Source organism: Emericellopsis atlantica (genome assembly GCF_019669845.1).
Source record: "Emericellopsis atlantica unplaced genomic scaffold F5Z01scaffold_35, whole genome shotgun sequence".
Taxonomy (NCBI): Eukaryota; Fungi; Ascomycota; class Sordariomycetes; order Hypocreales; family Bionectriaceae; genus Emericellopsis; species Emericellopsis atlantica.
The window spans coordinates 118814-132875 of record NW_025764737.1 but is presented as its reverse complement, the minus strand read 5'-3'; the positions used below and the strand labels follow the sequence as shown (position 1 = coordinate 132875).

At 59.0% G+C, this 14062-nt stretch overlaps 6 protein-coding genes across 6 annotated transcripts; 4 read left to right on the top strand and 2 right to left on the bottom strand.

Moving 5' to 3' along the window:
* Positions 1-754: 754 nt before the first annotated feature.
* Positions 755-2632, top strand: F5Z01DRAFT_358577 (major facilitator superfamily domain-containing protein). The gene has a single exon (XM_046259284.1). It carries the CDS (start codon positions 982-984, stop codon positions 2374-2376), a length of 1395 nt encoding a protein of 464 aa, XP_046114484.1. The 5' UTR covers positions 755-981; the 3' UTR covers positions 2377-2632.
* On the top strand, positions 2584-3177 carry F5Z01DRAFT_677687 (acyl-CoA N-acyltransferase; the record flags this gene model as incomplete). The annotated part of the gene is made up of 1 exon (XM_046265383.1): positions 2584-3177. The coding sequence occupies one exon, from the start codon at positions 2584-2586 to the stop codon at positions 3175-3177; it is 594 nt and encodes a 197-aa protein (XP_046114483.1).
* A 34-nt stretch (positions 3178-3211) lies between these two features.
* On the bottom strand, positions 3212-5686 carry F5Z01DRAFT_683809 (phosphoketolase; the record flags this gene model as incomplete). Its single annotated transcript, XM_046265881.1, has 1 exon — positions 3212-5686. The coding sequence occupies one exon, from the start codon at positions 5684-5686 to the stop codon at positions 3212-3214; it is 2475 nt and encodes an 824-aa protein (XP_046114482.1).
* A 561-nt stretch (positions 5687-6247) lies between these two features.
* On the bottom strand, positions 6248-7697 carry F5Z01DRAFT_739866 (uncharacterized protein; the record flags this gene model as incomplete). The annotated part of the gene is made up of 8 exons (XM_046266834.1): positions 6248-6530; positions 6584-6613; positions 6665-6691; positions 6742-6810; positions 6857-6980; positions 7029-7169; positions 7223-7457; positions 7509-7697. The coding sequence occupies 8 exons, from the start codon at positions 7695-7697 to the stop codon at positions 6248-6250; spliced, it is 1098 nt and encodes a 365-aa protein (XP_046114481.1).
* A 1307-nt stretch (positions 7698-9004) lies between these two features.
* F5Z01DRAFT_359519 (uncharacterized protein) lies at positions 9005-10867 on the top strand. The gene is made up of 4 exons (XM_046259286.1): positions 9005-9362; positions 9416-9662; positions 9717-9898; positions 9950-10867. Exons 1-4 carry the CDS (start codon positions 9103-9105, stop codon positions 10479-10481), a joined length of 1221 nt encoding a protein of 406 aa, XP_046114480.1. The 5' UTR covers positions 9005-9102; the 3' UTR covers positions 10482-10867.
* Positions 10868-11252: 385 nt separating this feature from the next.
* On the top strand, positions 11253-14006 carry F5Z01DRAFT_640140 (TCP-1/cpn60 chaperonin family-domain-containing protein; the record flags this gene model as incomplete). Its single annotated transcript, XM_046262503.1, has 5 exons — positions 11253-11417; positions 11471-11611; positions 11663-11811; positions 12059-12270; positions 12382-14006. The coding sequence occupies 5 exons, from the start codon at positions 11253-11255 to the stop codon at positions 14004-14006; spliced, it is 2292 nt and encodes a 763-aa protein (XP_046114479.1).
* Between the last annotated feature and the right edge of the window lie 56 nt (positions 14007-14062).

Genomic DNA, 14062 nt, shown 5'->3' with positions numbered 1-14062 from the left:
GACTTAGACAAGCCAGCATCGATGCGATCTTGTTCTTCCTGTCTCATTTCAAGTTCCTGGTGGTCTAGTGGAGCAGTAGGGAACTTTTGCGCCGGGCACTGATGATTTCGATGTTGAATATCCGGCTTCTCAGGGGTGCAAGCGCCACGTTGTTCTAAGAGCAAACCTGAATTGAACAATTCTCAGGAAGTTCCTTTGAGCACGACCCACCCTCAGAATATGAAATCAACACAGGTCATCAGAGCTTTGGAAAGTCTGCTGATATACTTGGTGATTTTTCCATGAGCCTAGTTGTTGATATGCAACACACTGTTCCCTGAACGAGAGCTGTAGGGTAGCCGGGACTTGGAATCGGGTAGCAAAAGGCCGGGCGACGACCGGAGCCCCGAACCCCGACGCTAAAGTCCGAGAAAAGCGGGCCATCAATCAGGGGCCGGTTCCTGGTCCCGGACAGAGACCGCAAATTGGAATGACCGTCAGCAGGCGCATCTCGGCGTTTTTCTCGTGGGTTGTTGATGGAACGCATGTAGTCCGGATCCTCGAAACGTTCGACATGCTCCCAGTAAAGGGAGACAGTAGGAGAAGGTGGTCAAGAGGGTCGCTTGCTGCAAGCCAGACAAGAAGATTTGTCCACTCCATGTTAACTCCGCGACAATTGAACCCTGCAGGAGGCGGCGAACAAAGCGATCGTACTGGCTGGAGCTGAGCGGGGCCCCGTCGATGCGGCTGTCGCTTTATTAATCGCAGGCCGTATTCCCACCGGCCATTTGGCCATCCCACCCGCTGTTCAGGTCATCACGCTGACTATTCCCGAGATGAGTCAGTCGGCGCTCGCTCTATTCGGTTTTCGATGTGTTGACGGATCGATATAAGAGTCTGTATGCGCTGCATCGGCATGACAATACACACAACTCCCATACAGACCATTCTCGCCAATCGACTCCTCTCCCAATCACGAGGACAATTGGAAGAAAGTCCACGATGCCACCCACAAGCTCCGTCTCCTCGACGACAACCATGGAGAAATCCGACCCAATCCCCAGCGCCAAGCCCACGGCCAATGCCGTAGAGCCCAACACCGTCATGGCCGCCGACCTCGAGCGCGCCTCCCTCGCCCAGGACACCACCAAAGATGCCTCACCTCCCGTCACCGCCCCCGGCACCGCGCCGTCCGACTTCCCCGACGGCGGGCGCGCGGCCTGGCTCGTCGTGCTGGGCGGCTGGTTCGCCATGTTCTGCACTTTCGGCCTGATCAACTGCGTCGGCGTCTTCCAGCAGTACTACGTGCAGGGTCCGCTGTCCGACTACTCCTCGTCGGCCGTGTCGTGGATCATGTCCACGCAGGTCTTCATCATGACGTTTTGCGGCGCCGTCTTTGGCCGGCTCTACGACTCGTATGGACCTAGGTACCTCCTCTGGGGTGGCACGCTCACCTACGTCTTTGGCCTCATGATGGTCTCTCTGTCGAGTGAATACTACCAGTTCTTCCTGGCGCAGAGCATCGTCGGCAGTATGGGCTCTAGCGCCGTCTTCAACGCTTGCCTGTCGAGTACGTCGACGTGGTTCTTCAAGAGGCGCGCTCTGGCCTTTGGCATCGTCGTGTCAGGCTCGTCGCTCGGTGGTGTCGTCCTGCCCATCATGATGCGACAGCTCATTGACGAGATTGGTTTCCCGTGGATGATACGGACCGTAGCCTTTGTCTTTCTCGTCCTGCAGCTCATCGTCTGCGTGACGGTCAAGTCACGTCTGCCACCGCGTCCCAAGCCATTCGTCCTCGCCGAGTATCTCGAGGGTTTTCGGCAGCCGACCATGGTCCTGCTTGTCGCGGGCTTTTTCGCGCTGTACCTTGGACTCTTCCTGCCCTTCACCTACGTGCTGCTGCAGGCCGAGGCGGCGGGCACCCCGGAGAGGATCATCCCTTACTTGTTGTCGATGCTCAACGCGGCCAGCATATTCGGACGTATCCTGCCCGGTCTGGTGGCCGACATGTACGGTCGCTTCAACATGACGCTGATCATCAGCCTCCTCAGCGCCATCCTCTGCTTCGCCGTCTGGATTCCCGCCGACACGACGGCCGGTCTGATTGCCTTTGTCGTCCTCTTTGGCTTCACCTCGGGCGGGTTCGTGTCGCTGGGCCCCTCGCTGATCGCTCAGATCTCGGATATCAGGGTCATTGGCACGCGCGTGGGCGCCGCGCTGGCCGTGCAGAGCTTTGGCGGGCTGATTGGCAGCCCCATTGGCGGCGCCATTGTGTCTGCGCAGGGCGGGAAGTATCTCGGTCTGCAGCTGTTCTGCGGCTGCGCTTTGTTGGTTGGGGCCTTGCTCATCCTGGGGGCGCGATACACGCTGGCGGGACTAAAGATGAAGAAGGTGTAGGCTCAAGAGGCAGAGGACTTTGTAATACCAAGATAGAAAGCTACAGGCCGGGCGGAAATCGCAATATAGAGTAATGATTAAGTCTACCCTGCTTACATGATACAGGAAGTGGGCGCGGCGAATGACTCACCTCCATCTCCTCATTGTCGCCAACTATGTTCAAGCTGGCATCACGTCCACCTTCACTCTCGCCTCGCCATTCAAACCATGTCCATCCGCCCTGCTACAGAAGCAGACATCCCCGCCCTCCTCGCCGTCTTCCTCTCCGCCTTCTCCACCTCCGCCTTCAACACCATCTGCTTCCCAGACGCCGACCCCCTCTCGCACCAGTCACATCGCGCCCTCATCGCCTCCAACCTCGCCCACATCACCCTCCTCGAGCACTCTTCTTCCGACGGCACCACTAAGGAAGTACTAGGCTGGATGAGCTGGAAGCGCCGCGACGACACGACCCGCCACGTCGTCCGCGCAGAAGACTTCCCCCCCAGCGGCGATCCAGAACTCGCCAGACGCTTCTTCCAGGCCAACGTGGACGCCGCGTTTCGCCACATGCAACCGCCGTACTTCCATCTGAGTATCATTGTCGTCCACCGCGACGCGCAGAGTCTGGGCGTGGGAGGACAGCTCATGCGCCACGGATTGGCGCGCGTCGATGAGGAGGGTCTGGCGAGTTATGTCAACGCCTCACGCGCGGGCAAGGGGTTATATGCGCGACATGGGTTCCAGACGGTGGAGGAGACGCATTTGGGGGAGGACATTGCCATCTGGCATATGAAGAGGGACGCGAATCTTCATTCTTGATTATGTATTTGTGTAGTCCCGCAGTACAAGCCCGTTACTTTGTCCGCACTGGCATCTTGCCCTCCGCCGCCTGGCTAATCTTGCTCAACAACCCGCCCTCGGGCCATACCCACTCTGTGAGACGAGGCGGATCCATACCCGTCTCAAAGGCCTCTGTCCTGGCGACGATCTGGTCATTGAGAAGCGTCTGCCGCGCGGCGGACCCCTTGTTCTTGAGGTGGGGAATGCGATCAATGGCATCGATCGCGAGACTGAAGCGGTCCGTCTGGTTGCGGATGGCGAGCTCGAGCGGTGTGTCAATGTTGCCTTTTTCTTTATAGCCGCGGACATGAATGTTGCGGGCACCGGGCCGCTTGTAGGTCAGGCGGTGGACCATCCAGGGGTACGAGTGAAAGTTGAAGACGACGGGGGTGTCGTCGGTAAAGAGCGCGATCCACTCGCGGTCACTCAGCCCGTGCGGGTGGTCGATCGGATGGATGAGCTTGAAGAGGTCGACGCAGTTGACGACGCGAATCTTGAGTTCGGGAAAGTGCTGCAGCAAGAGATCGACGGCAGCAAGAGACTCGTGCGTCGAGACGTCGCCGCAGCTGGCCATGACAAGATCCGGGTCGTAACCCGCGTCGGTGCTGAACTGCGGCCAGATACCGATACCCTTGGTGCAATGCTGGACGGCGGCGTCCATGTCGAGATACTGTAGATGCTCCTGCTTGTCGGCGACGACGACGTTGACATAGTTGGCGCTGCGCAGGCAGTGGTCCATGACAGACAGCAGACAGTTACCGTCGGGCGGTAGGTAGATGCGGACGACCTTGGGGCTCTTGTTGGCGACGACGTCGAGGAAGCCCGGGTCCTGGTGCGTGAAGCCGTTGTGGTCCTGGCGCCAGACGACGGCCGTCAGGAGGATGTTGAGCGAGGCCACCTGCGCGCGCCACCCGACCTCGAGGCACTTCTCGATCCACTTGCAGTGCTGGTTCACCATGGAGTCAATGACGTGAATAAAGGGCTCGTAGCTGTTGAGCAGACCGTGTCGTCCGCTGAGCACGTAGCCCTCGAGCCAGCCCTCGCACGTGTGCTCGCTCAGCATCTCCATCACGCGGCCTGCGGGCGCGAGGTTGCCCCCGTTGGCGTCCTCCTCAAAGTACTCGCCCATCCAGACCTTCTTGCCGGCCTCGTACACGGCCCCGAGCTTGTTGGACTCGGTCTCGTCGGGCCCAAAGAGCCGGAAGTTGTGCATGTTCATCGCCATCACGTCCCGCAGGAACTGCGCCATGTTGCTCATACTCGCCGCCTTGACGCCTCCCGACCGCTCCACCGCGAGCGCGTAGTCGGTGAACTGGGGCATGCGGAGGGGTTTCTTGAGAAGACCACCGTTGGCTACTGGGTTCGCCGTCATACGGCTGTTACCATCGGGACACATGCGGCGGAAGCGCGCGTCTGGTCGTCCCTCGCTGTCCCACAGCCTGTCTGGCTCGTAGCTGCGCAGCCACGCCTCGAGCAGCTTGAGGTGCTCCGGGTTCTTCTGCGGATCCGTAATGGGGACCTGGTGCGCCCGCCAGAAACCCGCCAGGTAGTTGTCGTCGACCTTGCGGGGCCCCGTCCAGCCCTTGGGCGAGCGCAGGACGATCATGGGCCAGCGGGGACGGACAGCCTGGCCGGATGTGCGGGCCTTCCGCTGGAAGGACTGGATCTCGCGGACGCAATGCTCGAGCGTGGCGGCCATGGCCTGGTGCATGCTCTCGACCTCGTCGCCCTCGACAAAGTACGGCTGCCAGCCGTAGCCGAGGAACAGGTTCTCGAGCTCCTTGTGGGGGATGCGGGCGAGGATGGTCGGGTTGTTGATCTTGTAGCCGTTGAGGTGCAGCACGGGCAGGACGGCGCCGTCGGTGATGGGATTCAGAAACTTGTTGCTGTGCCACGAGGTCGCCAGCGGACCCGTCTCGGCCTCGCCGTCGCCCACCATGGTCAGGGCGATGAGGTTGGGGTTGTCAAAGACGCTGCCAAAGGCGTGCGAGATGGAGTAGCCCAGCTCGCCGCCCTCGTGGATGGACCCAGGTGTCTCGGGCGTCGCGTGCGAGCCCGTGCCCCCCGGAAACGAGAAGTACTTGAAGAACTTTTGCAGGCCCTCGCCGTCCTGCGACTTGTTTGTGTACACCTCTGAGTACACGCCCTCGAGGTACGACTGCGACAGGAGACCGGGCGCGCCGTGGCCTGGGCCCGAAACAAAGTAGGCGTCCAGGTCATACTTTTTGATCAGCCGGTTAAAGTGCATGTACGTAAAGATCTGGCCGGGCGCGGAGCCAAAGTGGCCCAGCAGACGGGCCTTGAGGTGCTCCTTCTTGAGGGGCTCCCGGAGAAGGGGGTTCTCCTTGAGGTAGATCATGCCGAGCGCGAGGTAGCAGCTCGCCTTGAAGTAGTCGTTGTAGTCCTTGATCTCCTCCGCGCTCAGGGGGGCGCCCTGGACGGTGGACCGGGCCGGGCCAAAGGCCTTGATGGACTCGACGTCAGACATGTTGCGTTCGAGTTGGGTGTGGGTGAGGACAAGGAGTCGAGGACAGACCGACAGACCGTGGGATCAGAGCTTATTTATTTTATGAGAGACAGCCCAGACCGCTGGCTCGGGCTGCACGCGCCGCATTCTTGGGCAGAGGGACGCCGATGCGCCGATGCAGCTAGCGAACGTTGTCCAAGGGACTCTTGACGACGATGTGATGTCGGATTCCGGATGCGGCGGCTTCGCGAGTCCAGTCTCCAACAAGCAAAGCGCCATCGAGGACGCGAGTATCCGAGCCGTGCGGGGATCTATCTGCATCGCTATGCAATAGTCGTTCGAGAATCCGTGATGTAATCCTGTTTTCTGCAGCTCGTCTCTGCAGGACATTGTCAGCCTGGGACAATCAGCTCACAATCCTCACCTCACCCGTGTGAGTGACTGTAGAGTGTATATCCGATTGACATGCTTCGATATTCACTGACCGCCATGTCTTGGTCTCGTAACTCTTGCCTTCCATTCGTTGCCACCAATATCCTCAACGCCTAGCCTCAATTGCCAGACGACAACTCCCAGGGCACATCAAGTCAGGGTCACCACCGTCGTGCGCACAATCCCCTTCTGCTCCTCGCCCTTCACACCCTGGATGATCATCTCCTCGCTGCCGGATCGGCTGCCCACGCGCGCGACACCAATGTCTGTCCGGATCTGATCGCCATACCCGCCCCCGTGTACCCCGAAGCGTCCGTCGTCCATCTCGTACTCGTCGGGGCCGCTGTCCACCTTGACCCAGCCGTTGCTCCTGTTGTTCCGCTGGCTCCGGGGACCCGTGTTCTTCGAGCCCCCGTAGCCGTTGCCGTACCTGCTGTGACTTGGGTAGCGTGAGCCGGTGTTGTTGGTCGGAGGGTCGGGGCGCACGCAGCGATGATGCCAATGTTGATCTGGAGGCTGTCGTGGGTTAGTTCATGTGTCAAGACAGCATCTTCTGAGAATACTCACAAGCCCCAGAACTGGATCCAATTGTAGCTATCGCAAAGTGTCAGTTTCATCTCGGCCGTGTCCAAGGGATCTCTCACAATGATTGATCATACTGTCCGCGGAACACGTTCTGGCAGACCGTCTTCAGGATGCCCACCATGACAGCCCTATGCTCACGTTAGCCCCCTTCTAAGGTCTATCTCCATGGTGGACTTGCAAATAACCGAGGCTAAGCGCACGCCGATAAGATAGAGTCTCGTCTTCTTCGCCATCTGGAGAACCCAGATGATCGGCACCGGAAGCGTAGCGAACGCAATGTCGGTGAAGATGTTGCAGGCTACTAATATTAGCTCAATACATCTCCAATCCAGTCCCCCAGACGTACACGTATTCAGCAAGGCAAACGCCTTGTGTGTCTTGACGGGCAGGCACACAGGATTGAGGTCCTTGTCCCAGAACCCTGCGAGCGGCTTGCAGACGAGAAACCACTCGATCCACGAGACCAGACTGTAGAGGACGACGAAAACTATCCAGAAAGCGCAGTCAGCCACAGTCAACCTCAAGTATGGACGTCCTTACCAATAAACCCCCAGATGACGCGGGTGTACACCTTCTGTTGACTCAACCTGATCAAGGAGAACCCAATCGACAGCTTCAGAAAGAGGAGGCTGCCGATTGTCGAGACGAGCGCTTGGATAAAAGTCATCTTTAGGTACATCTTGTAGTCCTCCTTCGGGATGGTGTCTCTGTGTCGACCGAGGCCATACTGTGCGGCTATAATGTACGTGACCATGCCGCCTCCCAGGGCGCAAGCCTGTTGGTAATTAGCAAGCAGAGACATGGGGAGAGAATTGAGACCACGTACAATGGCGATGAGGATTAGAAAGTCATCTTTTCCAAATGTCTTGACCCCAAACACCCTTGTGTACACGCGCAGCGCAACGAACACAATGACAATGGCATGGAACGCCACATTGACACCGAGGATCCAGCCCAGGTTGCTCTGCGCAGCCCGTGCCGGGTCAGTGTTCATCTCATGGCCAGCAGTCGACATGATGGGCTGGCTCTCTGTTAAAACAGACGACAAAGGGCAGAGCGGAATGTCTCTATACACCGTGCCATCTGGAGATGAGGCCCGACGCACGCTTCATAAGAACTGTCCCCTTTTCCCATCTCTCTGCACAAACCTTCTACGAGGAGCATCCCCATGCGGTCACGGTTGCCACGCAATGTTACCTCCAGCCGCCCTCGAGACACGGAGCGGACGCACGCGAGCGCCAGGGTCGATCTCTTCCACGTTCCAGACATCTTGGAGCCAACTGGCTCCTGGCATACCCCTGGGACTGTAGCCCTCCATCGGGTTGGTTGACACTGTACAGAAGAGGCGAAGACGGCGCAAATCACAACTTCCTTCAGGCTTCTGCCTTTCCATCCAGGGGCAGAAGGATGCGAGGCGGCCGAAGGGGGACACTCTCATCAGGGCGTCGCCAAGGTGCACGCATTCGGAGACTTATACCTGTCCAGCGAGTGCCGAACGGAATGCTTACATGCTTTACGGTTAAAATAACCATGTCGTCCTTTGCCTCCCAGAGCCGACTCTCAAACAAGGCTTCCACTTCTGTTCTTCGCTGCGTCGTCCCCGTGTTGCCAGCACGTTGCTTGTCGACACTCCATCCTCAACTTGATGATCGTTGACATTTGGAAGAGGCCCTTCGACAGTGTTGGAATGGCTTTCGTGGTGAAGGTGCTGCTTCAGTGTGCTCTCCCAACGCATGAAGCAGCAAGCGAGATTGCTGCATGGGGCATGCGCGGCCTGCATCTGGAGTCTCCCCAATCCCATAACACGGCACGTCGTGATTTTTGCCCGTAAGCATCTTCAATGGCATGCCTGTGAGTGGCTGCCCTGCGATCTTGCTATATCAAGGATCCCTGCCCTGCATCGTGGCGCGGTTGGTTACCCGATGCCTGCCTGTACGAAACATGAGCCAGCACAAGTACATTCGCAGCCGCTCTTTGGATGAAGACTTACATGATACATCAGGCTGATTCTCCACCTCCCGGACTCCCAACTTCCGGCTAAACACCAGGACAGGGGTGATGGACCACGGGGAACAAAGGGATGCGCCGATGCCAGGCGGCCGAACTCATGCCTTCCGGGCTTGTACATGGGGGTAATAGACGTGAATGTACATGCCTCCAATGACCCAATCGTTCCATCAAAAGTGTCGGAACTCGGTCTTTCGATTGAACACAACATTGGCATGATCGATGCGCGCGAGATTGCCCGTCGGTGCCCCTCCCATGTAACGGACCTCCCTGAACCTATGCTTGCCTTGGTACCGAGCTCGAAGACTGCAAGTACATAAATCGTGCTGCCGCTGCAGGCTGAAGAGCATCAAACGCCGCCTTCACCTCGTGGTATCCCGGGATCACCTCTCGAATCCCCCCTTTCCGGCAGCATGTATTTCTCAAGGACATTTGTTGTTGCGGCCACCGCCTTGGCCTCCTTTGGCCGTGTTCTCGCCGTTCCTCTCGAGAGTGCCGCCGTCGAGGTCCGTCAGGATGGCGAGGTGGCTCTTCCAGACATTGATCCTTCGATGAACCCTGTCGATGCCCTCCAGGAGCTCCAGTCCGCGGTCGAGGAGGCCATGTCCCACGAGAACTGCAAGAGGGGGCCCAAAAAGTGCACGCTCGCCACCGCGCGGGTTCGCAAAGACTGGTACGTCTGGCATAACCATGGAGAGGTGTCACTATTCTGACATATGCATCTAGGGCGGTCCTGACCAAGCGGGAGAGAAAGGACTACATCAAGGCCGCCCAGTGCCTGCGCAGTCTTCCCTCCAAGGGCCCCGAGGAATGGAGCGCGGCCCAGACTCGGTACGATGACTTTGTGGCGCTCCACGTCAACCTGACCATGTCCGTCCACGGAAGCGGTCTCTTTCTCACCTGGCACCGTGCCTTTGTCTGGTCCTACGAGACTGCCCTTCGCGATGAGTGTGGCTACAAGGGCACACAGCCTGTGCGTCCCCCTTTTGACCGTGAGACCATGGAACGCGACTGACACCATTCACAGTACTGGAACTGGTTCGCCGACGCAGAGGACCTGACCAAGAGCCCTGTCTTTGACGGCAGCGACACCAGCCTGGGCGGCGACGGTGAGTTTGTCCAGCACAATGGCAGTCTCGGCGGTGCTCGCCACATCTACCTCCCGTCCGGCGCGGGCGGTGGTTGCATCAAGAGCGGTCCCTTCAAAAAGTTAGTGATAGGATCTGTCGCACGAGTCAATGATGCTAACCCTCCGGCCAGTGCCTCCGCCTCCATCGGCCCCTTCAACCCAGCCATGGACGGCCTCGGCCCCGTGGTCCTGGACCTGTCCGACTACAACCCCCGCTGCATCCAGCGCGACCTGAACAGCTACGCCATGGGCAAATGGTACACGACCGCGAACCTGCTCAACGTGACCATTGGCGCCGCCTCGCGGACGCACCGCGCCTTCTGGTCCGAGGTCCAGGGCCGGTACCCGGACCAGTTCCTCGGGCTGCACACCACTGGCCATTATTCTATCAATGGCGACAACACGGACCTTTACTCGTCCCCCAACGATCCCGCCTTCTTCCTCCACCACGCCATGTTCGACCGCCTGTACTGGATGCACCAGATCCTGCACCCCGCCGAGGCTCGCGAGGTGGCTGGCACCCTGACGTTGCAGGACAGGCCCCCGAGCCGGAACGCGACGGTGGACGATGTCCTCGACATGGGCACCCTTGGCGAGAGCCACCCCATCAAGGACATGTTCGACACGCTTGGAGGGGATCCCTTGTGTTACATCTACTTGTAGGTGTGCGCCCAGGGAAGGGAGACTGTTAGATGCTAGACTCGAGCTTCAATGTCAGACTAGGCACGATATCTGCCACTAGGATGCTTCCACTCGTGGCCACTTTGTAGTGCGGCGCAGCCATGGGCTTGGTGATGAAACGTATGAGTTGATTCGGGTTTGTGTCGGTTTGCCGTTCTCGCCTTCTCTGCCACGCTTCATGGCGTGTCGGCGTCCGTAGTGACAGCGATACTGGTAGCAAGTGAGGCAGACGCATCTGGTCTGGCTGCCCTGAATCCTGATGCTGTGTTGGCCTGGCCAACCTTCGCGCTCCTGGTTCAGCTTTGCGCTGAGCTTTAGAGCGCCAATGGCACCACTAGCCAGCCGTAAGAAGGATGATGAGTTAGCCGATGAGGAGCGAGGTTGTCATCGTGAGCACAAGTGTACCGCATGCACCTCAACTCCTCGCTGCTGTCTTCGCGATGACCAAGTGGTGCCAACATCTGGTTCTTCTGTTTATCAAGATCTTGGCTTACATTCGAGATCACACAGACATCCACAATGGTCGTAGTCACTACCGTGCCTCTAAATGTCAGATGGTGTCCATCAGGTCACGGTGTCGTATCAACGCATCGTCCAGGTCCATCCGAGACATGATTCTGGCTTGCAATGCCCAGCTCGCTAGGCCGGAATTAGCGCTGGCTAGAAATGTACGCGTAATTGAGCACAGTGTGTAAAGCAGCCTCCAGTCACCATCACCTACATTTCATCCCACAGACCATCACCATATCTGCGATGGACGCCTCCACAGCGAAAGAGCCAAGCAGCATCCCACCGGAAGCCATAGCCCTGGCGGGCCGGATGTACAATGCAGCGCGCCAAGGCGACATGGCGCTCCTTGGGCAAGCTCTACCGGCAGGTCTGCCGCCCAACATGACCAACGAGAAGGGCGATACACTTGTAAGCAGCCTCTCACCTCTATCCAGCATCGCATGTACTGACAGGCTGGACAGCTCATGTTGGCTGCATATCACGGCCACGCCGACACGGTCAGGTTGCTGGTCCAGCACGGGGCCGATCCAAACCGACTCAATGACAGAGGACAGAGCCCCCTTGCAGGGGCAGTCTTCAAGAAGGAGGATGCCGTGATCGAGGTGTGTCAATTCTGGCGGATTCTGTGAACACTTGCTGACTCGATGACGTAGGCGCTTCTCGAAGCTGGTGCGGATCCAGAGTATGGGCAGCCCAATGCTCTGCAGTGCGTTGAGATGTTCAAGCAGGAGGAGACATGGAGGACCAAATTTGATGAGGCACCTGGGCGAGGAAAGGCGGTGCCAGGCAATGAGGTTGGGGGGTAGGCCGCGTAGGTGCGGTCCAGGCAAGGCGAGGTGCTGCCAAGTAGGAGAGCATGTCAGGTCTGTATGTTAGCAGCGTCGGGAGCCTTTCATCATCATAGAAGAGCACATCCAATGGGTTTCGTGAACGAGGTCATCCTTTCATGTGAAGTTAGAGAAGACTGGCCTCCCCAAGTCGAAGCTTCCAGCAGCCAGCTCCTGATAAGCTGCGATAAGGCGATAAGGCGGCTGCCTGCCCCACATCAGGGGAAGGTGGGAGGTCGCCCAAATTTTTGGAGCTTCCAACGGCCAACGAACGACGACAGTCTCACCACCTTCACACCCAGACGACGACCCTTTTCTCTACTCTCCGTCGGTCTGCACTCTCCTCACACCCGGATCCCACCGCATACGACCCAGACAACACCTCACAATGTCGTTCGGCGGACAGACACCGACGATCGTCGTCCTCAGAGAGGGTGCGTTACCCCACCGCCCGCCAGACCAGACCGACCGACCGACCGCTGGAGGGCTGGCTAGCTAGCCTACGACGACTGGAATACCCCCGTGCTAACGTTCACACTCTATAGGCACCGATACGTCGCAAGGCAAGGGGCAGATCATCTCCAACATCAACGCATGCATGGCCGTGCAGGCCACCATCAAGTCGACACTCGGCCCCTACGGTGGTGACCTGCTCATGGTGGACGAGAATGGCCGGCAGACCATCACCAACGACGGCGCGACGGTCATGAAGCTCCTCGACATCATCCACCCGGCCGCCCGCATCCTCGTCGACATTGCCCGCTCGCAAGACGCCGAGGTGGGCGACGGCACCACCTCGGTCGTCGTCCTCGCCGGCGAGATCCTCAAGGAGGTCAAGGAGCACGTCGAGTCGGGCGTCAGCGCGCAGGTCATCATCAAGGGCCTGCGGCGGGCGTCCCAGATGGCCGTCAACAAGGTCAAGGAGATTGCCGTCAGCACCGACGAGGGCAACCGCCGCGAGACGCTCACCAAGCTGGCCGCCACCGCCATGACGAGCAAGCTGATCAAGCGCAACACGGACTTTTTCACAAAGATGGTCGTCGACGCCGTCCTCTCCCTCGACCAGGACGACCTGAACGAGAAGCTCATTGGCGTCAAGAAGATCCCCGGCGGCTCCCTGACCGACTCCCAGTTTGTCAACGGCGTGGCCTTTAAAAAGACGTTTGCCTACGCCGGCTTTGAGCAGCAGCCCAAGAGCTTTGAGGACCCCAAGATTGTCTGTCTCAACGTCGAGCTCGAGCTCAAGGCCGAGAAGGACAATGCCGAGGTCCGCGTCGAGCAGGTGTCCGAGTACCAAGCCATTGTCGACGCCGAGTGGCAGATTATCTACAAGAAGCTCGAGGCGATCCACAAGACGGGCGCCAAGGTGGTCCTCAGCAAGCTGCCCATTGGCGACCTGGCCACCCAGTACTTTGCCGACCGCGACATCTTCTGCGCCGGCCGTGTTGCCTCGGACGACATGGAGCGCGTCGTGCAGGCCACGGGCGCCGTCACCCAGTCGACGTGCTCCGACATTCTGCCCGACCACCTGGGCACCTGCGGCCACTTTGAGGAGAGACAGATGGGCGGTGAGCGGTTCAACTTTTTCGAGGCGTGCCCCGAGGCCAAGACGTGCACGCTCATTCTACGCGGTGGCGCCGAGCAGTTCATCGCCGAGGTGGACCGCTCGCTGCACGACGCCATTATGATTGTCAAGCGCGCCATCAAGAACAACACGATTGTCGGCGGCGGCGGCGCGACCGAGATGGAGGTGTCGGCGTACCTGCACAGCTTCGCGGACAAGAACATTCCGCACAAGCAGCAGGCCATCATCAAGTCGTTTGCGCGCGCGCTCGAGGTGGTGCCCCGGCAGCTCTGCGACAATGCGGGCTTTGACTCGACCGACATTCTCAACAAGCTCCGCGTCGAGCACCGCAAGGGCAAGACGTGGGCCGGCGTGGACTTTCAGGAGGAGGGCGTCGCCGACATGATGGAGCGGTTCGTCTGGGAGCCGGCCCTCGTCAAGGTCAACGCCATCCAGGCCGCCACCGAGGCGAGCTGCCTGATCCTGGGCGTCGACGAGACCGTCCGCAACGAGGAGAGCCAGAAGCCCCAAGCGCCCGGGCAAATGCCGCCGGGTGCGGCCCAACGAGCGGTGCGCGGACGCGGCCGCGGCATGCCGAGGAGGTAAAGAAAAAAAATGGTGAAACACATGAGGAAGGTTACAATGACTTGACACACACTTAC